Source organism: Salarias fasciatus, unplaced genomic scaffold (genome assembly GCF_902148845.1).
Source record: "Salarias fasciatus unplaced genomic scaffold, fSalaFa1.1, whole genome shotgun sequence".
Taxonomy (NCBI): domain Eukaryota; kingdom Metazoa; phylum Chordata; class Actinopteri; order Blenniiformes; family Blenniidae; genus Salarias; species Salarias fasciatus.
The window spans coordinates 128,297-152,349 of NW_021941247.1; the positions used below are offsets into that span (position 1 = coordinate 128,297).

At 47.3% G+C, this 24,053-nt stretch overlaps 3 protein-coding genes across 3 annotated transcripts; 1 reads left to right on the forward strand and 2 right to left on the reverse strand.

The window, feature by feature from the left end:
* Positions 1-308: 308 nt before the first annotated feature.
* Positions 309-4,013, reverse strand: LOC115384488 (endoplasmic reticulum protein SC65-like). The gene is made up of 7 exons (XM_030086772.1): positions 3,576-4,013; positions 1,751-1,900; positions 1,429-1,600; positions 1,202-1,330; positions 967-1,112; positions 619-702; positions 309-452 (listed from the first exon to the last, which is right to left on the reverse strand). The coding sequence occupies exons 1-7, from the start codon at positions 4,011-4,013 to the stop codon at positions 309-311; spliced, it is 1,263 nt and encodes a 420-aa protein (XP_029942632.1).
* Positions 4,014-5,034: 1,021 nt separating this feature from the next.
* On the forward strand, positions 5,035-8,574 carry LOC115384494 (peptidyl-prolyl cis-trans isomerase FKBP10-like). Its single transcript, XM_030086778.1, has 10 exons — positions 5,035-5,440; positions 5,654-5,799; positions 6,232-6,421; positions 6,585-6,730; positions 6,835-7,024; positions 7,106-7,251; positions 7,384-7,573; positions 7,653-7,795; positions 7,874-8,037; positions 8,132-8,574. Exons 1-10 carry the CDS (start codon positions 5,250-5,252, stop codon positions 8,324-8,326), a joined length of 1,701 nt encoding a protein of 566 aa, XP_029942638.1. The 5' UTR covers positions 5,035-5,249; the 3' UTR covers positions 8,327-8,574.
* A 376-nt stretch (positions 8,575-8,950) lies between these two features.
* Positions 8,951-18,963, reverse strand: LOC115384495 (7-methylguanosine phosphate-specific 5'-nucleotidase-like). The gene is made up of 10 exons (XM_030086779.1): positions 18,808-18,963; positions 17,929-18,003; positions 17,647-17,745; positions 17,422-17,491; positions 17,240-17,286; positions 11,394-11,479; positions 11,235-11,324; positions 10,900-11,062; positions 9,997-10,197; positions 8,951-9,917 (listed from the first exon to the last, which is right to left on the reverse strand). The coding sequence occupies exons 1-10, from the start codon at positions 18,808-18,810 to the stop codon at positions 9,798-9,800; spliced, it is 954 nt and encodes a 317-aa protein (XP_029942639.1). The 5' UTR covers positions 18,811-18,963; the 3' UTR covers positions 8,951-9,797.
* Between the last annotated feature and the right edge of the window lie 5,090 nt (positions 18,964-24,053).

Genomic DNA, 24,053 nt, shown 5'->3' on the forward strand with positions numbered 1-24,053 from the left:
AACATAAAAATAACAACATTGTCCTTTTCCTTTCCCCTCAACATCCATCTGAATTATCTTATAGCTTTATTGAAAGTTAAAAGTTCATCACGTAGAGTTTAAGTCCCAGAATAGAAACACATCTATGTCACATCTATATCTATATACATTTATAAGGTCTCACTTTTAACATAAGTTAAAAGAAGCAACGCTCTTAAATTATAATTGCTAATCATATAAAGTATAATTGATTATTAAATTCATATTAGTTTTATACACATTTCCCCAAAATGATAAAATAAATATTTCTGGCGTGACTGATGGTTTACTCAGTCGGACATCCCGGTGTCACCTTTGCCTTTAGGCTGCCTCCAGTTGGCATTGATGGACTCCTCGTAGTCGCCCACACCTTCAAACTCAGCGTCAGGAGAATCTGAAGCCAAAAGGGCAGCACCCTCTGGTCCAAGAAAATCCTTCAAAATGGAAAACAAATAAATAAATGCCCAAATCCTTTTAGATTTGTTATCACAAAGCACCTAAAATTGCTGCAAATTCATATATAGGTTAAAAAACTGATGTGGCTCAAGTAGAATGAAACGTTTTTACAGATTCCTGTTTACAAAAACACTCACATCTCACCTCTGCACTCAAATTCAAGTAATATTCTGCAGATGTCAACATCTGCTTTCGAGCAATGGTCTGGTTGTAGTATTTGAGAGCCTCCTGTCAAAAGAGAAAAAGATCAAGGCAAGACATGAACTAAAATAATATAAATTTGCATTACACAGAAGGCTGTTTGTAGAGATGCACCACTGCCACTTTTGGAAAGTACAAGTACTAACCTTGAGCTACTTGCCAATATGAGTACTTAATAAATTCCATCAAGGCTAATTCATGCTCCATATAGACGAAGGATACACAAAGGATATGTTTGTCATGAACTACATGACAGGAAGTCGGAGCCTAAAGTCAGAAAGCCGGTCTTACCGTTCTGGGAGTGAAGAAGCTGGACTGAAGGCCCCACTGCTGACTGTAGGCTTTGTAGTACTGCAGGTTCTGCTTCATGACCTGGTCTTCAGGCTCAAACAGGAAGTAGCTGTACACACAGGGCACGGCGCTGCGGCCATCGTTCACTAGTCAGAGAGCAGGCAGCGAACACACAGACGTTTAGCTGCCGGCCAGACAGCTTCTATACAAATCAATCTCCTGACAACACACTTACACTTATAATAGGAATACTGAAGGTAGTGGTAGAGAGTGGCCATAAAGTTCTCCACAAAATATCCACCAACGTTGGGGATCAGACCGTCTTCACATTTCAGCTGGCACCTTAACACGTCAATGAGCACGTCTGTTAAGAAGCAGAGAGAGAGGAAAAAGGTTTTTTCTTTTAAATTCAGTGATGCCACCACAGGAAATGCTTCACTTCACACAGTCATGTGTGCCAACCTGCTAAGCCTGCATAGAAATCTTTGTGCGGTGAGAGCTGACCGGTGGCCTCGCAGTCGGCCTGACACAGCTCGTACTCGTGCAGGTAGAGCTTCAGAGCTTCCTCCAGGTGTTCGACGCTTCTGCCGTAGTCGCCTGAAATCACAAGTTTCACTCCTCTCAGGAAGGATGCCTGCAGAGGACAATCAAGACAAAAGGATTACGTTAGCGAGGACTGGCGTTGTGTACGGTGGCTCTGAATGTGTTGACTCCAGGATCTGTCAGTCAAGTCAGAATCAAGCAGTGATTCCTAGTTTGAAGGGGGAGGCTGAGCTCGTCTCGCCTCATGGGGTCGCTCTTCATGGTCCGTGAGGAAACCGCTCAGATCATATTCCCTCTTGTACTCCTCCATCAGCTGCTGCATCTCCTCGTCCTCTGGGTTCCTCTGGAGGAAGGTGTAGGCGCATGGCACGGCCCTCTGCAGGTCATTCAGCTGCAGCACAAGTTACCTCCATTAATGCAAACACTGGAGCTGTCTCAAAAGCTGCTGAATTTTCTCTCAAAAAAATTTGATTACACTCCCTGATGGATTTGAATATGACACACACACACTGATGTATTCCTTAAATAAAATTAAGTTTCATTTGACATTCAGTCTCTAATTAAAAGATTCAGAATAGAAAACAAATGAGAAGTATTTCTTCATTTTTTATTTACTCAAAAAGCTTGCCCAAAGACAGAATATCTGCTTTATTTGTTCTTGACTGGAAAACATGTTTGTTTTTTGTTGTTATATGAATTATTTTAAAAGCTGATGGGGGATTCATTCATTTTTTTATTGTAATATGGGACTGCGCAAGTATATTTCTGTAATGTCTGTCCTATAATTTGTAATTCAAATCAACAGATCAAGAGAAAATTATCATTGCAAGGCAACAATTTCAGAATTTGGAGCACTGAAGCAGAGTTGTCAGACACGAAAGATAGCTCCTTCATGCTTTAAAACTGACCTCAACACCATGCTGTCCGGGTGAGTTTCTGGAAACATATCATTTTAATTATTGGAAAACATGTAGTTTTCCAATGTGTAAACTGAAAAAAAATGTTGGGTAAAGGGGTAAAAATTTATTTATTTTTCCTTTGTCAAAATTTGCTCAGACATGTTAAAATTCACAGCATTTCTGACACTAGAATTATATTCAGTAAGGGCAATTCAGATTAAGATTATGCATATTTTCCTAATAATTGTGGAGATATTGTTGGTTTAATATGGATCTGTGTTTTTAGACGAACCTTGCCTGTAGGTTAAAACCATACATTGCTGCAACTAGTAAAGTTCTAAATGACGTCACCGTCTAATTTGCATAGCTGCTGATTTGCATATCTAGGTCAAATTGAGCTTTATCGTCTAGACGTGCAGTGATGGGGGAAACAGCGTTTCTCAGGGCGTTCCTATTTTTCGTAACGAGTAATCTGCTTTTTCCAGCCACGTGGTTCCGTTACCGCTTTCAGCTTAATTTTTCCTTCTCTGGAGCCCAGCTGAGCTTGAAGTTTGTGTAGAGAGAGAAAGAAAGTTGTAAAGTGCATCACGTGACATAACAAAGAGCGATTCCTGATCAGTCAAAGGCAGCTTTTAAATGGATGTACAGGGATATATTGACCTACTGCCATTTATTATTCTTTTACAAGTGTAGAAATGCTACATTTACAAATTGAATTTGATTGGTGTCTTGTCTCACATTATCACAGAGCAATTTCTGAATGATTTAAATTAATGTAGCGTTTCCTGTTCTTTTATTCTGTCGCGTGTCCATTTATTTCATAAATCCTATATTCAGTTTTATAATCGATAACTGAACATGCGTCTTCAAGTTCCAGTAAGGGAGGATCCAAACTCTGACATTTTCCAAAACTCTTTTTTTTTACTTTTTATTATTATTACAGAAACTCAATAGATACTTTGCCCAGCAATTAGTTCCTTTTAAAATGTCACTTAGTTTCGAACTCAGTATTTTGAAGATGTAATTAGAAAAAACTGGAACTAATTATCTTTTTAAAGTAACTGGATCAATATTGGATGTGACCTAACATAATTTTTTGTTTTTTTGTTTTCCCAAAAGCGGATCAGGTTAAAGTGAAGAGAGAAATGAAATGACTTGATGCGTTACCTTTGCGTGAGCGAAGTGCAGGTATCTGTAGGGAGCTCTCCTGCTGAACTCCTCCAGGGTTTCTCTCTCGGCAGTCTGCAGCTGCAGCGCAGGAAGATGCGCTCTGCAGCTCTTCTGACAGGACGCCCTCCTCAGAAGGTGCCAGGACGCACGCGGGTCCCCCGTGACGGACTCCTCGTCCCGTTTCTCTCTGTTGCAGCGGAGCGCGCACTGCCGCGCGCTGTCTCTCAGAAGCCGGTGCACGCGCAAACTCAACTCAAAGTAGCGGATCGATTCCGTCCAGTTTCCTGCTGCGTAATGTCCCAGCGCCATTCCGTACGCCGCAGTGAGGGGCACGAGCTCCTCCCCAGGGAAGCTTCTGAAGCTGTAGTTCTCATATTGGGCTGCGGTCATGCAGACAAACGTCGCACAGAGAAATGTTAAAACTAAGTGGATCATCTTTTACGCACAATAAAAGCATGATAAGGGAACATCCGCGCGCCTCCTCCACTGTTTCCTGCTGCCTCGGAGTCTGGTGGTCTGCGGTGGTCTGGTAAAGTATTCAGGGGTCTGTGGGAACTCAGACTCTGCCGTCTCAGGTTTCTCTGAGTGTGCACAGTGAGTGCACAGCTGACACTTCTTTATTTGGCATGAGAATGGGCGTAATGACAACAGAGCAGAGGAGGCTCATCGTGATGGAACAAATTCAACATGATGATCAGAAAGCCGATGAGAGAATTATACAAGCCAGTGGTGAAACCACTCCAGTCAAGAAACAAAACTACAGTTAACAATGGACTGATTCTTCTCCAAGCGACCCCCAGAAAACTTCTGACTTTTCTAATTGAAGTAAATGAATTAAGATTTGGAAAGTTAAAGACCAGGTGAACTCACAGATTTAGACAATGGGAGATAAGCCAGACGACACATTTAAAAAAGAACAAGAAAATCCGATGGTCACTTTTATTCAAAGTCTTCTTTATTCTCTTCTTTTTCTATGTCTTGGTTCTTCTATGTTATCTTGTATTTTGTGATGTTATCTTCTGTTGAACAGAAAGTATGAAACAAAATCACTGTGCCATTTAAATGTTGTAAATTGCAGTTTAGTTCAATAAACAAAAGTGATGTCAACGGTCTTTTCTTCTGAGGAAGTGTTTTCTCAGACTTTGGTAACGATTTGAAAACAAGCTCTGAGTGTGAAATCAAATGTGTGATTTCAGTGAGTTATGATGAAAACTATCACAACTATAACCACATACTTATAAATGGATAAGAAGTCCAAAAATTTTATTTAGTTAAAACGATTTGTTTCAAGTTTTCTGCTTTATTTAACCCAGATTTGCGAAAACACGATAGAATATAAATAAAATACGTTTAAAAAGTCACTCTTGCATTCAGTGAACTCAAAAATGCGCACACGTTTCGCACCGACGACTTTCGGGTCTTTTTCCGTCAGCTTGAGGAAGTGCTCTTTTCTCTCACTGGTGGAAACTTGACAGAGGCTGACTTGGACATTCCTTCTTCCCCTCTGGTGGAAAAAAAGTCTGCACAGGAGCTGGAGACTGTCCACGTTTACAGCGCTGCTCCACATCTGGCGCTGCGCTCCTTCGCACTGCGGCTCCGCCATCCAGCGGCTTCCAGCGGCCTCTCTCCGCTCTCCGAACCCCTGCTCGGTTCCCCTGCGTGCCCGCGAAGATGTGCGCCTTCGTCCTTTTCCTCCTCAGCGCCTTGTATTCCGTGGAGTGCAATCCCAGCCCCGTCCTCGCAGATGTAGTCGTGGACAGAGACTTCGTCCCCGCGGTCTGCGTCAGGGAGGCGAAAGGCGGAGATCATGTTCGGTACCACTACAACGCCACGTTCACAGACGGGAAAACCTTCGACTCCAGGTGAGAACCAAAACTTCCAGTGCGTCACTTTGACTTTGTCGACGCGATCTAAAACTGTGTGTGCTGCAGGAGGCCCAGAAGACAGCCTGCATGATGTTCATGTTAAAACAAGTCACGGATCTCCACCTCGCGCACGCCCCGCGCACTCCTGCCTCCCCCAGAAACAGTCGACCCACTCGTGGCGTTTCTCTCTCCCTCTGCTCTGCCCCGCAGCCTCCAGAGAGGAGGCGCCAAGGTGGCCCTGCTGGGCGAGGGGAAGCTGCTGGCGGGCGTGGAGAAGGGTCTGCAGGGCATGTGCGTGAACGAGCGCAGGAAGATCACTGTGCCCCCCCACCTGGCCTACGGCAGCACGGGGGCAGGTACATACAGCTGGCCTCAAGAGCGCAACACTGGCTTCTCTACTCTATTACACTATTACTACTGATACTGTTACCATAGATGGTAGAATCCAATAATTTGGCTTGAAAGTTGCTTTTGGTGAAACTGTAGCTGTTAATTGTGGAACTCTGGGTAGTGAAATATCTGTTTGATATGATTTAAAGATCTCCTCTGCTTCTGTTTTTGAAAAATAGAAACTCAGAGTTGTCCAGAATCATAAACACGAAGCCAGGATTAAATCCCCGTCAGGGTTTAAAACTACTTTTAGGGTTGTTTAATTCACTGCAGCTTTGTTTATACAGTAACACACACACACACACACACACGCATTCCCTCTCACCTCAGCGCAGCGTCGTCTTGCAGTGACTCAGCTGATGGGGTTTGGACTGATGCGTCTTCATGTCCGTCTCCAGGCGACGTCGTTCCCCCGGACGCCACCCTGGTGTTTGAGATCCAGCTGCTGGACCTGTGGAACCAGGCGGACCTGGTGGTGACGAAAACCATCACCACTCCCAGAGACTGCAAGCGCTCCGTGATGCGCACCGACTTCGTGCGCTACCATTTCAACGGCACCCTGCTGGACGGCACCACCTTTGACTCCAGGTGATCGCTGGTCTGAGCGACTCTTCTGCTGTGGCCGCTAATCCTGTCCTTCAAGGCGGCGACGGCGTGTTTGGCGTCAAGAGCCCAGTTTGAAAGACAGCGTCTTTCCGTCGTGCAGGTTCGTTGTGTGTCTTTACTTTGCGCTTGTGTGAGCCCCGTGCAGCTACACCAGGAAGCAGACCCACGACTCGCTGGTGGGCGAAGGCTGGCTGATCAAGGGCATGGACGAGGGCCTGCTGGGCATGTGTGTCGGAGAGATCAGAAACATCGTCATCCCGCCCTTCAAGGCCTACGGAGAGAAGGGATCAGGTGGGCGCAGGGGACGGGAACTTGTTTTTCGATACAATGATCCACACACAGTCAAAAGAATATATAAAGATGGGTATTTTAATTGCGTCTCCTCCGTCTTACAGGAACAGAGATTCCCTCCCAGGCCACTCTGGTGTATGACGTGATGCTGGTCGACATCCACAACCCAAAAGACAACATCACCATCGAGCAGCAGCTGGTGCCCGAGTCGTGCACGCGCAAGTCCGTGGTGGGGGATTACATCCGGTACCACTACAACGGCACCTTCCTGAACGGAGTGACCTTCGACACCAGGTGAGCCGCTTTTGGATTCGAACGCGACGATTCTCTCCCAAACCCCAGACACATTTAGACGTCGCGCTGCCGCGTCCACAGCTACCAGAGGAACAGCACATACAACACCTACATCGGGATGGGCTACGTGATCGCAGGGATGGACCAGGGCCTGCTGGGGGTCTGCATCGGGGAGCGGAGGAGGATCACCATCCCTCCACACCTGGCGTACGGAGAGCAGGGAGCAGGTGGATTTTCCGCTTTACTGCAGAGTTTTTGGTCAAAACAGCAAAAATGGAGCAAATGAAATCAGGAGGATTAGATTCTATTAGATATATCTTTCTATCTCCACACATCTAAACCGCTTCGTTTCTGTGCAGGCAATGTGATCCCTCCCTCGGCGGTGCTCGTCTTCGACATCCACGTCGTCGACTTCCACAACCCCAGCGACCAGGTGGGCGTCCAGGTCACCTTCAGGCCCGACGTCTGCAACGACACCACGGCGGCCAACGACCTGGTGCAGTACCACTACAACTGCAGCCTGGTGGACGGCACGCTGCTCTTCTCCTCGTGAGTCACGGCCGCGGCGCCTTTCCCCCCGCTCGGCGCCCGGAAACCGCCCCTCAATGCTGCCGACGTTGCTCCTCAGACACGACTACGGTACCGTCCAGGACGCCGTGCTGGGCTGGGACAAGGTGATCGACGGGCTGGACGAGGGTCTGCGCGGCATGTGCGCCGGGGAGCGGAGGGTGGTCACGGTGCCGCCTCACCTCGGCCACGGGGAGAAAGGAGGTGAGGTTTGCGCTGCTGGGAATCTGCATGGGTCCAGATCAGGGTCGGGGATCACTGGTCTCTCTCTCTCTCACTCAGCCGCCGGCGTGCCGAGCAGCGCCGTGCTGGTCTTCGACATCGAGCTGGTGGGCTTCGAGAAGGGCGTGCCCCCGGGCTACCTGTTCGTGTGGCTCAGCGACACTCCTGAAAACCTGTTCGAAGCCCTGGACGCCGACAAGAACGCAGAGGTGCCACAGGAGGAGGTACGCCGGTCTCCAGTACCGACCCTGATCTATTTGCCGATATTGAGACACACAAACGTCGTTGATGTGAATTCGCCTCCCTCCGACTCTGTAGTTCGGGGAGTTCATCAAGCTGCAGGTGGCCGAGGGCAAAGGTCGCATAAGGCCCGGGATGACCATGGAGCAGGTCGTCGCCGACATGTTCCAGAACCAGGACCGCAACAAGGACGGCGTGATCACGGCCGACGAGCTCAAGCTGAAGGTGGACGAGGACAAGGAGCGGAGCGAGGAGAGGCACGACGAGTTGTGACGAGGACGGAGCGCCGCTCTCTCTCTCTCAGGGATCAAAACCTCCCCAGAAACAAGCAAAGTGAGACTTCTGCTTCGCAGCACCAAAGGTTTAATGTTCTCCACATCACCATCAGACAGACAGTCTTTTGAACTGACGAGGCAACAGTGCAAAGAAATCTTCTGTGGAGTTTTACGCTGTGTGATTGTTGACCAAAAGCACCTTTAATGTCCCCACAAGTCACGGGAATTAAAACGTTTGTAAGAAACGGGAAAGCTGTGTTTGTTTACTGCCTCTTAAAAGCCAAACGGCTCCGTTTTTGCAGGTCTGATGGAAACTTCCTGCCGTCAAAGTTACATTATTTAGGATGTAGAACTGTTGAAATGTTTGACTCGTTTGTTCAATTTAAAAAGAAAAAAAAACATGGAAATCATGCCAATATAACACTGATATCCAAAACAAATACACAGCGATGAAGTGAATGCATTTAAATGCAACGGGGTGTCAAACACCAGGCCCGTGGGCCAAAGTCGGCCCGTGAGAGGATCCTATCCAGCCCACCAAACCTCCAAGAACATTTAAAGTTTATTCTGACACTATTTTACCGGTTTGGAGCTTTAAAGATTAAACGGAACTGAAATGAGATAAAATATAACATCATTTTTATCTGATACAGTTTCAGGTGATCCTGAGCCACAAATCTTCAAGTTTCCTTTCTGAGTAGCTTTCAGAATAAGAACACACAAAACAAAAAAGTGCTAATGAGTTTACAGAAAGGAATCACTGTGATTAGCAACATTTAAAAAGCAGACAAATAAGCGAAATTCCAACTTGTCGAAGGCTGCTGTGTGTTTTACAACTAAAACTGCATAAAAATTGTATTAATCTAGCTGAAAATGTTAGGAAATCTATCCATCTATCTATCTAGATCTAAAGAGTTTCCTCTTATTTTGAGGAACCAGTACAGTATTGTGTTTACTGTAGAAATGTAAATGCATCTCCACTGTACAGAGAGCCAGTCCGGTGAGGAAGCAGCTTTTAGACTGACTGGAGCATTCCTGGAGATTCACTGAGTGTTTGTACACAGTCCTTCAATACAGAGTACTCGTAGGAGGTAGAATACAGTAAACAGGGTGAAAATGAAGACATCAACTGAAGAGTGTTTTTGCTGAAATGTGAACCAGCTGCAAAGGATTAAAAGTCGGACTGTGAAACTAATCAAACAGCTTGGAAATGAGAGACACACCCTTTAGGGTTTTTACAAAGTCTGGTGATTTCTAGAAGAAAGTGGCGGTCGTATAAAAACACAGCGAAGCTGTAAATCTTCCCTTTAAAACTTTGGTAGAATGAGTGTGACAGCAAATCCAAAGGAAAAAAAACACTGACTGAATGTTTTGTGACACTTTCTCCACATCGCTGAGGTCAGAGAGGATTCCCGTGTGAACACTGGGAAGAGAATCTATCCATGTGCGCCCGCTTCTCGCCGTGCGTCTCACTTCCGGTCTCTTCCTGAGATGATGTGTCTGAGGACGGCGTTTGGAACGTCCATCGTCTCGTCCTTCACCAGCACGATGTCGAAAGAATTGACGTACGACTCTTTTCTCTGCTCCACCTGAGAGACAATGGGCATATTCAGTCTCCTAATCCTGCATGATGAAGAGTCTTCCTGCGGCGCACGGCGGCAGTCTGACCTGGTCGTTGAGGAAGCCGATGGTCAGGACGTTCTCCGGCTCGGAGACGCCGTCCGCCATGGTCAGGTCCCCCAAAGAGTCTCCCAGCAGCAGCACGTTGGGCCGGCCCTGCAGCGCCGTCAGGCCGGCGGCGCGGCGCAGGGCGCCCTCTCGCTTGTTGAAGGTGTGGATCAGCTGACCTTTGAAGGCCTGCAGCACACCCTGATTCACCAGAAGAAAGACAAACAGCAGCACTGTCAGCTCCAGAACTGAAAACAGAGCTGCGATCCATTACAAAAAATACTTCTGAGACGGCAGAACAGAGATCAGTAGTCGTTATTCCAATCCTGACCAGCAGAGGTCACCCTAAGACGATTTAAATCAGATTAAACAGAAGTGGGAAATATAGACAAAGAGCAGAAGATCGTGGTGCAAACTAAAACTATACAATCATAAAATGTCAGCAGTTCTTAGCTGTAGTCATGTTTCATAAATGCTGCATGAATTACAGTTCAGTTAATTCTAAAATGTGTTTTTTACAGCATAAGTTAATAAACTGTTCTGTTGCTGCAGGTAAATTGATTTGGTGGATTCAAAAATGTTTTGGTTTGCTTTACAATACAAAATTATTTTATTTGGTCTTTAAACAGGGTTGATTAGTCTAATCTGGTCACATATGAGTCAAAGGAGATGCAAAAAGTGTACAATATTATCTAATTGTAGCCCAAGAAACAGATTTTGAAAAATCATTCATCTGTGGTATTGATAGAAATATAATGAAATCTTTCCAAGACTAACATATATGACCTACTCTGCACACAGAGGAAATATTCAGTCCTGTCCTCAGTTCAGATCACGTCATGGTTCTAAACACACCAAAGCTGCATTCTGACCCTGTGACACCAGACGAGATAATAAGCTCACCGCGTGGTCGAAGTCCATGTAGTTGGAGATGACGTGGGTGTTGGGGTGGAAGACGCGGTTCTGCTGGATGACCTCCTCCAGGATGTCCCCGACGCCGGCGGAGAAGATCAGCAGAGGGACCTGCTGTTCGGCTAGATGGTCAAAAAACTCCTTATACCCGTCCCTGGAGAAAATAAATACAGCTCAGTCAGATCAGGTCTCATTACACCAGAGGAAAAAAATGAATTTCACTGCAAGAAATTCAATCCTTTATTTATGTTATATGATTGTTTTACAGTATTTTTAGAAATAATTTAAATATTCACCAATCATCTGACAGCCTGTGAGAACAGTACCTGAGCATGACGGTGGATTCCTTCACCGCCTGGGCCAACAGGTCTTTTCTGATCTTCTGCTGAATCAGCAGCTCATGGACTTTAGTCCACCTGTTGAGAAAAGACCAAATGTTACAATAACATCACAAAAAAAAAAAAAAAGAAGAGTTTATAGCTCACCAATCAACCATGTGAGGCAGCTTCTCCTCCGTACTCCGACTGGCATCAATCTCTACAGGATAGTAGGTGTTCAACAGATCCTTCATCTGTGACAAACGAAATGTTATGTCTATAACTTCGGTTCCCTGAAGGAGAGGAACGAGGTACAACACATATTGTATGGGATATCACGCCCCTTACGGCCTGCTGAAGACACCTCTATTCACGCCTTTACGGCAGATGATCTGTGATGACGTGGATGGCCCGCCCTCCGCTTATAAGCGGCCGTCATCACAGACATCCCTCAGTTCGATAGCCGCTCTTCACGAAGCCCAGCTGACTGCGGGGCAATCAAGTGTTGTACCTCGTTCCTCTCCTTCAGGGAACCGAAGTTATAGACATAACATTTCGTTCCCTTTCAGTCGATTCACTCGGTACAACACATATTGTATGGGACATATATACACGCCCCGCAGAGCTGCCACCGAACCCGAGCCTAGCCTGCAACCTAGTGCGAAGCCGACCCAGCAGAAAGGACAGACTGAGCCACCGAAGGGGCCGTCACGTCCAGCCGATAAAACCGCATAAAAGTATGAGGAGATGACCAGTCAGCTGCAGCACAAACATCAGTTATAGACACTCCCTTAAACATCGCCCAGGAAGTAGCCAGGCCCCTGGTAGAATGAGCTCTCACTCCCCGGGGCAGCGGGAGGCCTCTGCTGCTGTAGGCGGAGGAAATAGCCTGCACAATCCAGTGAGAAAGCCGCTGCTTAGACAGGGCCTTACCCCTAGCTGGATTAGCAAAGCAAACAAACAGCTGGTCACACGAACGCACATCCTGCGTACGGTCAATGTAGGCGCGTAGAGCCCGCACCGGACATAATAAATGCAACCTCCTCTGTTCCTCAGACTCAAAAGGAGGTGGACAAAAACTCAAAAGTTCAAAGGTCATAGCGCTGTAGGCTGCAGGGATGACCTTAGGTAAATACGCCACATTCGGGCGTAAAGTAACCTTAGTCCCATCACCAGAAAACCGGGTGCATGAAGGACTCACTGATAAAGCATGCAGGTCACCCACTCTCTTCGCAGAGCACAAGGCGAGAAGCAATGCAGTTTTGTATGAAAGAAATTTCATATCCACAGACTCAATAGGTTCAAACGGCGGCCCACATAAGGCCTCCAACACCAGAGTTAGATCCCACGAAGGAACGCCAGATCGAATCACCGGCCTCAGACGGCGGACTCCTCGTAAAAACCGTACGGCAAGAGGGTGCGCGCCTGGAGACACACCATCAAAGCCCACATGACAAGCCGATATGGCCGCCAAATAGACTTTAATGGTGGAAAAGGAGAGACCCTTATCCAGAAGCTCCTGCAGAAACGTCAAAACGTCAGCAATAGAGCACTGAAACGGGAGAACACTGCGGTCCTGACACCACTGTTCAAAGGCCCGCCATTTATATGCATAAAGACCCCTGGTGGACGAGGCCCGAGCACTCTGAATTGTCGCCACCACATTAGGGGGCAGACCTCTCGCTAATAAGATGGACCTTTCAACAGGTAGGCATGCAGCCGCCACAGTTCCGGGCGCGGATGCAACACCTGACCCCCCGCTTGAGAGAGGAGATCCTCGCAGACTGGGAGCCGCCATGGCGTTGCTGCCAGTAAGCTGATTATCTCCGCATACCATGACTTCGCTGGCCACTGAGGGGCCACCAAGATCATGAGCAGGCCCTGCTGCCGCACCCTCTCCAGTATTGACAATATCATCTCCACTGGAGGAAATGCATAGAGGAGCACGTTCGGCCACGGGTGGGCCAGAGCGTCCATCCCCAGAGGAGCATTGCGGTCCATTATGGAAAAGAACCGAGGACAGTGCGTGTTCGCTGCGGTTGCAAACAGATCCACCTCTGCCCTGCCGAACCTTTCCCATATCTGAGCCACCACCCGTGGGTGCAACCTCCATTCTCTCACCATAGGACCCCCCCTGGAGAGAAGATCCGCCCCCAGATTCAGACAACCGGGAACGTGGGTAGCTCGGACTGACAGGAAATTGACACTGCACCACTGCAACAGAGAGTGACACATCCTCAGCAGGGGAAGCGAATGAGTGCCGCCCTGCCTGTTTATATAGGACACCACTGTCGTGTTGTCCGTCCTGACCAGGACATGCTGGCCGGCCAGGTACTGACAGAAATGCTGCAGAGTTAAGAAAACCGCTAGCATCTCCAAGAGATTGATGTGCAGCCTGCACTGAGTCGGTGACCAGACTCCTCTCACCGTCGCCCCGTCGCACAGACCCCCCCAGCCCTTCAGGGAAGCATCCGTGGACACCACCTTGCGCAACGTCACCCTGCCTATCGGGGAGCCCTGACACAGCAGGCCGGGCTCCCGCCATGGCCGGAGAGCTAGCAAGCAGGAAGGCGTCACCGTCAGCTTTCTCTGAAGATGCCGCGCTGGGCACAACCGGTGAGAGCGAGACCAGCGTTGAAAGGCCCGCATCTTCAGCAGACCCAGCGGCACCACTGCTATCATGGAGGCCATCATGCCGGTCAGCTGTAAAACCGTGCGAAAACGGAGTCTGCGTCCCAATTGAAACTGAGCGAGGCAACGGTGAAACGCGGTCACTCTGTGTTCTGACAACCGTGCTCGGCCCGTAATTGAACATATTTCCAGTCCGAGGAATGAAAACTGTTGCCGCGGAACCAGAGAACTCTTCTGAGGATTCACAGAAAATCCTAGTGACTGAATGTGCGACAGTAGCAGCGACAGCTGCGCCGCCGCCTGCTCTCTGGAGCTGGCCACCAGAGCCCAGTCGTCCAGATACGCCAAAATACGCACGCCCCTCTCTCTGAGGGGAGACAGCGCCGCTTCTACACACTTGCTGAAAGTGCGTGGGGCGAGAGACAAGCCGAACGGCAGCACCAGGTACTCGTAAACCGAGCCCTCGAATGCAAACCTCAGGTACTGCCTGTGGTCGGGATGAATCGCGACGTGGAAGTACGCGTCTGTTAAATCCACGGATGCAAACCAGTCCCCCGGGCTGACCGCGGTAAGAAGTTGTCTGAGAGTTAACATCTTGAACTTGTAAGTCCTTAGACGTCTGTTTAACACTCTCAAGTCCAAAATAGGACGGAGACCGCCCCCCTTTTTCGGAATAACAAAATACCGGCTGTACCAACCTTTGTTTTCCTCTGAGGCGGGGACCACTCGAATCGCCCTCTTGAGCAGAAGGGTCCGTATTTCTTCTCTCATCACCGCCGCAGCTGCCCCAGAAACCACGGTGTTTACCACTGACGTGAACCGCGGAGGTCTGACTCGGAACTGCAGACGGTAACCCGTAGCAACGGTGCGCTCTACCCAGGGGGATAGTGCGCATGCGCGCCACTGAGAGAGACGTGCCGCCAGTCTGCTGATCTGGGGCACTGTAAGTGGAGAGATGTCGCCCCCTAGCGTACCAGGGGGGAATGACACCGTTTGGCTGCCCTTCTGCACAGAAGGTAGAGGACTGCTGCCCTCTAGCGTGCCAGCAGGGAATGACATCACCTGACTGCCACTTATTTGAAAGCGACTTCGTTGCTTTATTTTTTGAAAAACCATAACATTCTTTATTAGAATAAGGTTTTGAACACGACACGCACCAGAAACATTTGAGTGTGTGGGGGGAAAGTGCTTGGGAGACCATGTTTGGGGAGTACAGCGCCGTTTGGGACTGATCCCCTGAACATAACATTGAACCCGCCTCACGGGGGGCAAAACATGAAGGGCCGCAGCGTCTCCCTGCTGCACGGGCCCTTCCTGACTCCATCCCAGGGTTAGGACGGCTGGTTCTTCTTCCTCTTAGGCGCCGAATCCTTCCGGATGCCTGGAGGTGGGCCCTTACTCCAAGCCGAGTGGCGTGGAGGCTGAGCGGGTAGTTGGTGTCGCGCCTGTTGTCCCTCCTGGACATTGGCCGTCGGAGTCGCCCTCTTAGGGAGCGGCTGCACGGCTACAGGCCTGCGGGATCCGGATGCGGATCTGGGTTTTACCTCCCGTCTGGGAATGATGCTGCGCAGAGCTTCGTTCTGCTTCTTCCCCAGCTCAAATCTCGCCTGGATGGCGTCCAGCGACTGACCAAACAGGCCCGCAGTGGAGACGGGTCCGTCCAGATACAAGGCCCTGTCTCTCTCCGGGACATCAGACAGAGTCAGCCACAGATGTCTCTGCGCTACCACGGTAGACGCCATTCCTCTGCCGAGGGAAAGCGCTGCACCGCGAGCCACACGGAGAATGTAGTCTGTGGCGACTCTGACCTCGTCCAGGAGAGGAGACAGCGGGTTGTCTGGGGGCAAGTGCGAACCCAGCTCCGCCAGACACATAGCCTGGTACGTCTGCAGCATAGTGACAGAGCTCAGCGCGCGGGCAGCACCCGCCTGAGCTCGGTAAATTTTTTCCAGCTGTGACGCTGAAAATCTGCAGTGCTTGGACGGGAGGGAGGGGGCCCCGCCGACACCATGGTTATGGGACGGGGCCAGGTAGGCCGCCAGAGACGGCTCCATCGGTGGCGGGTTAACCAAACCCGCCTTCTCCGCTCCGTCCAAGTCCGAATATTGTCCATAGCCGGGCACCGTGACGCGGGTGGACAGTGGTTTGTCCCATGACGATGTTAGCTCCGCCACAAAGTCCGGGAACATTGGCAGAATATTTTTCACCGCTGCCGGCTCGGGGGGTAGAAAAAACCCCGCAAACCGTGACGGTTTCTGGGACGGCGGAGGAGACGGCCACTCCACCTCCAGCTTCTCCGCTGCTCTGCGAAACAGCGAGAGAAATGAATTGTCGTCGCGGTTAGCCGAAGCCGTGGCTGCGGCTAACTGCTCTGACGGCAAGCCCTCGTCCTCCGACAGCCCATGCATGTCCAGACCGATGTCCAGCACGTCATCGTCGTCATGATGGGCTGCCAGACCAAAGGGCTGGTCAGCCAGCTCGGAGGACCCGGGGTCAAACCCGGCTGCTTCCTCCACTTGCTCCATGTGGTCCGCCCAGCTAGTAGCGGGGACTTCGACCTGGAGCTCCTCGTCGTCGGAGCCAGACGAAGCTGGGTCCCTGGACTCGGAGAGGAGGGGGTCCTGCCGTGCTGCTGAAGCACCCAGCACTTTTTCCACGAACTTGACCCGTCTCTCGAGTGTCGACCGCTGAAGCTGGAGACAAAACTCACACGCTTCGGGGTCCGCCAACGCCCTCCTGGCGTGGACAACACCCAAACAGACGGGACAAGCCTCGTGCTGGTCCTTCTCGTGTAAGGAGAAGCCGCATCCCTGAGGACAGGGACGAACAGAAGACTTCTTCCCCACCTTCGGCCTCGTGCTCATGACGAGACACGAAGCCTGTACCAGTCCGAAATTAGCGCTCCGCGGGCAGTCACCTGCTACAGCAGTAGCAGAGGCTAACACCAACAGCGAGCTGTTTAGCTAATTCCAGCACCGGAGAAAACAAGCTAACTAGCAGCAGCTAGCTAACCTGTCTCGGCGAGGTGTTCTTAGCGCAGTGAAGAGCGTAAGAACTGAGGGATGTCTGTGATGACGGCCGCTTATAAGCGGAGGGCGGGCCATCCACGTCATCACAGATCATCTGCCGTAAAGGCGTGAATAGAGGTGTCTTCAGCAGGCCGTAAGGGGCGTGATATCCCATACAATATGTGTTGTACCGAGTGAATCGACTGAAAGGGAACCAGGAAAATCAGTTTAAAAGCAGACAACCTTTAACCAGGTATATTACTGATCCATGTTCAGACAACAACACAGGAAAGCCAGCGTTAAACAGGAATGGTTTTCAAGCTGAGCATGCCAGGGCGCTCTGGTTCACACCCCTCTGAAAGGAGTTTCACTCACTTTTTTAGCACAGTCTTCACTAATCAACAACCGGTTATCCAGAATGTCTAAAACATGAAAAAGACACAAGTTAGCCTTAAAGATTACAAACACGTGCAAACACTCCCGCACAGACACGGTAAGCGTTATTCACATGTTTGCAGTATTAAATAATGAGCTGATGGGATGACGGCTGTCCTTACTGTGGGTGGTGGGAACTCTCCGGCCGTTGTGAGCGAACCTGGTCAGCGTCATGTCGAAGTCTGAGATGACCTGAGAAAGCAAGACTTTTAAATTAACACCTGGTGAGGATTTTGAACTACTATCTTGCATATTTCAGATACTTCTGAAAAGCAGTTCAGCTTCAACTCAGATGAACATTTCAGGTTAATATAACCACGCTCCTGACCTGCGCTCCTCATCCTCACCTGAAGACTCCCCGCTCCCGCTCGCTGCATGGCATGAATCATCTCCTCCACTCTGCTGCGTTCCCTCATCAGGACTGAACATTTGGTCAGCTCCGGGATCTAAACAAGTTATTTTAGAGTTACAATGCATGTTTATCATCTTCTTCCAATCTTCCTTTACAGGCCAAACTCTTCAGAGGGTATCAACGACTCTGCATGCGTTATGAAAAAGTCTCAGATTCGTTTTTCACTTTACCACCCAACCATCCAGGCTGTGCCTCTAATGTACTCAATTTTCCTCACCTCAGTTTTAGTCAGCTGGTGCCAGATTGCCAAGATGGTCCGAACCGGAGTGTAGATCCAGGGAACGTGGTACACCTGCAAAAAAAATAAATAAATAAAATAAATATTAATTCATTAAGATTTGATGAAACATTTGCAGAGTGTACACAATATCAATTACAAATTGCAGTGTCAGCATGATGCTCACTGTCTATTATGCTTCACATAATTTAATGGTTTATCTGAGCTTTTGTGTTTCAGTTTTTTTTTCTAAATCACAAATTAAAGTGAATGATTGTTGCAGACAATGTAATGAAATGTGGTTAAAAGAAAAAAGTTTGATGAATTTATGAGAAGAGAATGTATACTGTTTGAGGTTACACTACATAACACACCATGTTTATAATGCAGAGTGACAGAGAGAAGGAGAAGCCAAGACATCACACATAATCTTCATAATTTCCAAAAAAAAAAAAAACTCCTACATAGTCTGATGACTCATTTTGAATCCACTAGGAATAGAATAGAAATTGAATAAAATATAACAGAAATTCTTAATTAGTCCTTGAGGGACATTATTTTTAAGCATTGCATATAGTATATATAAATCATTATAAAACTTTAAAAGCTTGCAGTTGTAGAAAAATATTGATTGATAGTAATTATGTCCGATTTCTTAATGACATGCATGTATTTTTGACAGATTTTCCAAGCTTTTCATCACATAACCTACAATTATGACTGAATCTCCCCACGAGGAATAAACTAAGACATATCTTAATGTACAGGACCGCCAAATGCAATTAGAATTGTTTTCCAGCTCGAAATGATCCCGTTTTAGCTCCTGTGCCGCTTTATCGGTTTGCAGACGATTACGCAACACTTTAAACGCTAACTCACCATTTTTCACCGGAGCAGCGACGCGTTAACCGACAGACCGACAGCCGTCAGCGGCGCATTACGTTAACTAGTTAATTACAAATGTGTCAAAAAACATTGACTTTGTTTAATAAATAAAACCCGCTAATGAATCCGGCCGAGGCTTCCTCCGGTGTTTACATCTTTCTTTGTGCCACCTGCAAACCCTTCCCCTCACTTTGCCGACATGAATATGGTTCCGACATGTTTCAGTTCCTACTTCACTGAAAGGCCATCAATAGTGATTAAAGCGGGGAAAAACTTTCATTTGATAAAAATAGAATTAAAAAAATATATATTGAAAATAAATTACGTGCACAAGATATTCACGTTAGGTACGTTCTTAAAAGCTGATCATAAACCATAAACAACAAATTCTCAGTGTCATTAAACGTCTCATAAGATTAAATTACAGTCTGCTACCTTTTTGCATAGAAATTAAAAGTGAAAAAAATGTACATATAATATAAATATGTAGACATGAAGTGCGAACGGTAGACAAATGAAAACATAAAGAAGCTTATAAAATAAACATGAATTGTTTGGATTAAGATGAGAACACTTATGTCCAGGTCAACATGATCCAAGATTAAAACTGCTCAGTCTGGATGTTTGGGCCTTGATTAACCTGTAGGGCTAGCCAGAAGGCAAGTGATGAGCTGGGTGCAGGGGGCTCTTTGACGATGGCATTAGTCTTGTTCCAGGGAGGGTAAGGGCAGCCGATGAACTTCTAAGCAGTGTCTAAGACCTTCCTGTCTGCAGCCGAGCTCCCAGCATAACAGTCTGAAATACAGTACGTGCCTAATCTCCCTGGCAGATCATTAGAAGGTTACCAGCAGTATATTAATATTCCTGTACTCCTGCATATTAATTTACATAACTTGGAAGCAAAATCAACATTGACTATATGACATTAAACAATTCAATATTCAGACACAAGGCAAGTCAACATGGTTTTAAAGGAAATACAGACATTATATTAAAGCAAGGTAATAAAAATAATGTAATTCTAAGTGATTAAAATCATGAAAAACATTGAAACAAAGCTATTCAGAAAGACATAAAGTTAAAACTTTATTAAGATTGATGTTAGGAAATAAGTAATATGTATTGTTTAATGGAAGGACTAAGTAAATAACAGTGTTTTAAGATTTAAAAGAAGTGAGAGTCAGCAGTCTTCAGGACTTCAGGAAATCTGTTCCACAGGTGAAGAGCTTATGAAACGAGAAGAATCCTGCAATCTGAAGTGTAACACAGTGTTTTCTCCAGCAGATGGCGCTGGATCATAAAACTTGACTTTTTTACATATCAAAGAATGCATAAAAAAAGGAGTCTGCAGGAAGATGAGCATTGGTCACACTAATCATTGAGAGCCACACCAACAATGACTAAGATGGGTTCAAAGATCAGCTTGATTCATAAATGCAACATATTATAATTTTTGCAAATGTTTCAAACAGTTCACTCAGCTCGGGGACACAAGCTGGGGCTTTCATCAAGAGTATTAAGATATACTGCAAAGTGTATCCCACCCAGGGAGAACCCTATGGATGACCTCCATCGGCCTTTAGAACACCACGAACACTGAAGTTTAGCAGTGATGGAATTAGCCGGCGGTGCCGAGGGGCAGGGTCACTCTGCTTCCAGCCCGTCGGGCCTCTGAAGGCTGTGGCGCAGAGATCAGCGTGTGAAGATTAGGGCACATCCCCTGAGCAAACACACTGATAAATGTGTGGAGGGGGCCGCCGAGCGGCGGACCCACCAGCGCTGTGTGTCCCCAGCTGTGTTTACCCACCTCTGCCAGTCTGCTCCCGCTGATCCCCCATGATCACCCGCCTACCCAGCTAATCTGAGGGTCACAGCAACACAAAAGTCTGGCTCATTGATTTAAATGGGAATGGACACAATTTTAGAAAGTTTAAAAAAAGAAAAATCTCTTTGTGGAGATTTAGTTTATTAAAAGTCTAGTTTATGTGAAATCTATAGAAATCAAGGAAATCAAAAGATTGAAAGTTTTGAAGCATCATTTCAAACAGTTCACTGTGTTTGGATTTAAACTGCCGCCCTCCAAAGACCCAACCGCCGTCCTCCTCCGTCCTCCTCCGTCCTCCTCCTCGTCGCCAACGGCTGCCCGCTGCACCAGCTGGCTGAGCCCGCAGTCACCTTGGCAACCGCACCAGGAAGTTGCCCGGCTCCTCTGGCACCGCTGAAAGACCGCCACTTCCTGATTGAGTCTGGCCTTTCTTTCTGCCTGTGTAGTCGTTTTCCCATTTGGCAGTGTTCGCCACGATTTAGCGCCAGAGCGGCTGAAAAGAGAGAAAGGGCGAACACACTCTCCTTTGCATTAAGGGAAACCTCAGGTTCAAATGGGAGAAACAAAAGCTGTATTTATCCGCAGTGGTGGCCCTTTGTTCGGTGGGTTTGCTCATTTTGAGGAGGGGAGAGCCTCATGGACTTATAGCAGTTTGTTAAAGTGGGTTCTCAGTGCAACATGAAAGAATGCTTCACTGTCTTCACCGTGAGGAGGTGCATCAAGGAAATGTTCAGTGTGTCATCTAGTCTCCACAAAACTGACAAATCTCTTTGCGAGCAGGCTTTCCATTGGCTGGAAAGACTCAACTTCCCTCCGAATCTAACCACAGATTCACTACAAAAGCTTGTGTTGTTCAAGAAAGTTTTATGTATAGTAAACGTCTGCAGGATAAAGACCAATCTACTTGTGATTCTCCACCATCAGATGTAGTTTTTTTTGTCGTTTCCAGACTAGATCCAAACAGCGCCTGTTAAATACCTAGAAACACTTAAGACAACTGAAATCTAAGAGTTTGTTTTCAAAACCTGCAGTGTTAGTGCAGAGATAATCTGCACCCGGGGGGGGGGGGGGTTAACAGCTGACACACCGCCATGGATTGATGTGCGCTGGCCGTGGACGCAGGCGGCAGCTGAGGGGCTTGTAAACGTGGCAGGGGAGAGGTGTCACAATAGGCGAGGCTTTTTGGAGGGAAAGCCAATCCCTTGTGTTCCGACTGCTGCAGAGATTTGGAGGGAAATCCGTCTTCGTCTGCTGTTGGAGGAAATCTATAAAAAAAACAAAAATCAAATAATATAAAAACATATATTATTTGAACAGCTTCAAAATACATGAATGACAGTTTTAAATAAAAGCTGTGCTTTTTCAGGAATAACAACAAATCCTGTTTGAGTCACATCTCGTTAGATTATCAACCCAAAAGCATTTATCATGGTAAAGTGTGTGTGTGTGTGTGTGTGTGTGTGTGTGTGTGTTTGTTTTTTCTTCATTTAGAAACTCCATAAGAAAGAAGACCACCAGCAGGGGCATCACTAACTTACCCCGTGTGTCCGTGTGTGTGTGTGTGTGTGTGTGTGTGTGTGTGTGTGTGTGTGTGTGTGTGTGTGTGTGTGTGTGTGCATGCATGCTCTGGATGCCCCCTTCCCCCTGTATCCCCCTGTCCTCACTGCCCACCATGAGATGTTTTCCCCCCAGGTCGTGGCTCTGCATGGTCACCAAACTCCACCCTGCAACCCCCACCATAATGAGTGTGTGTGTGTGTGTGTGTGTGTGTGTGTGTGTGTGTGTGTGTGTGTGTGTGTGTGTGTGTGTGTGTGTGTGTGTGTGTGTGCTGGCCAGGCAGGTTTGTTTTGAGGGGGGGGTTGGACTCGCATGTAAGCTCGCAGTCCTTCAGGGCAAAATGAGGAAAATGGGTTTGTTCCGTGTGACTGACAGCCATTCACACACAGTTTTCAGAAATGAGCAGAGCTGTAAACGCCTTTGGAAGCTGCTGCTCTTTGTTCGCTTTGGCAGGCTTTAAACTCCAGAACAGAAAGCACTATACAATAAACAAACATTTCCACCTTTAACATGTATTAATATTCGCCAAACACCATGTATGAAAAGCTTTTCCACAGGTTTATTTCAAGGGATTCAAACAGCCCAGTGTCACGGTGCCATAATACATTTAAACTTTAAAGGTTTTCTTGGTTGTGGTGCAGAGAATACTTGATGAAAATGTCTATATTGCCACAAAATCCAAAAAATTAGTACCAGAAATAAGCACTATCTCAACACAAAACCAATTTTAATGAAACCTGGTGCAAAATGTCCAAAAAAAAACCTTCTCTTCCAGCTGTTGCACGATGCATGTTTTTAAAAACTCACCCTGACAGCACAACTTGTTGAAGGTAAGAAGCTTCCATGGCATCATCTGGTGATGATTTACCAGTATGAAAATTTGGATATTGTGTTTAAAATGCACACATAATAATGCTAATTATCAATGACACACAATGTGTGTAATGATCTTTACACGCCGCTAAATTCTTCTGTTTCTGGAACCGGAGTGTGTCTCCCAGAGCAGTGGTTCACACACTTTTTCATGAGGGACCTGCACTTTTACCATTCTTTTCTTGCGTTTTAGTAACTCAGAGCCGCTGAAAATCCCCAAAGTGGAACTTTTTGAAAACGTGATCACAAAGTGATACATGACATCTGTCTTTATTGATTTTTAGTGGCTATAATCATCTGTTTTACACACTTTTAATTAAAAATAAAAGAGTAATAGCTCTTATTATTCAGAATAAGCAGTCATTCATTAAAGCAATGGTTGACATCTTTCTAAACTTCAGTCCGTCTCTCTGCTTGGAGCGAAGACTCTTCTCTTTTCTCTCCAGTCCAGCGTTTTGTTGTCTTGTGAAGTTGCTGAAAAGCAGCTCGCCTTGATCCTGGAAGTGTGTAGTCGGCAGATCCCGAACCGGACGGTAATCAGATCAGGTTGACAAATGACCGGTGACAGGCACTGGACCCCGGAGGGTGGGAGGAGCCATCGGGGGGGTCAAGGCCGGAGGTCAGAGGTCGGCTTTTCAGAAGCGTTCAGTCGAAGGGCCATTAAATCCCATCTTTGTGAGACTCCTCAGTGGAGCGCGGCGGTTCCACTGGATGGACTCCAATCAGCGCTGAATATAAGTGGAAGCTGCGCGTCTCGGTGAAGGAACGATGAGAGACCAACGGAATTTAATGAGCACATATTACACCATCAGTGATGCACTCCAGCAACAACTGGTGGCCCAACCTGAACACGACGTCATTCTCAGTGTTTCAGCGGTTTGAAAACGCCGCTGTGAAAACAGGAAACTTTTCTGAAACTCTGCAGTGGAGACGGAGCCTCAAGCAGGATGAAATGCTTCCCTGCTTCGGCTCTTCACATTAAGTC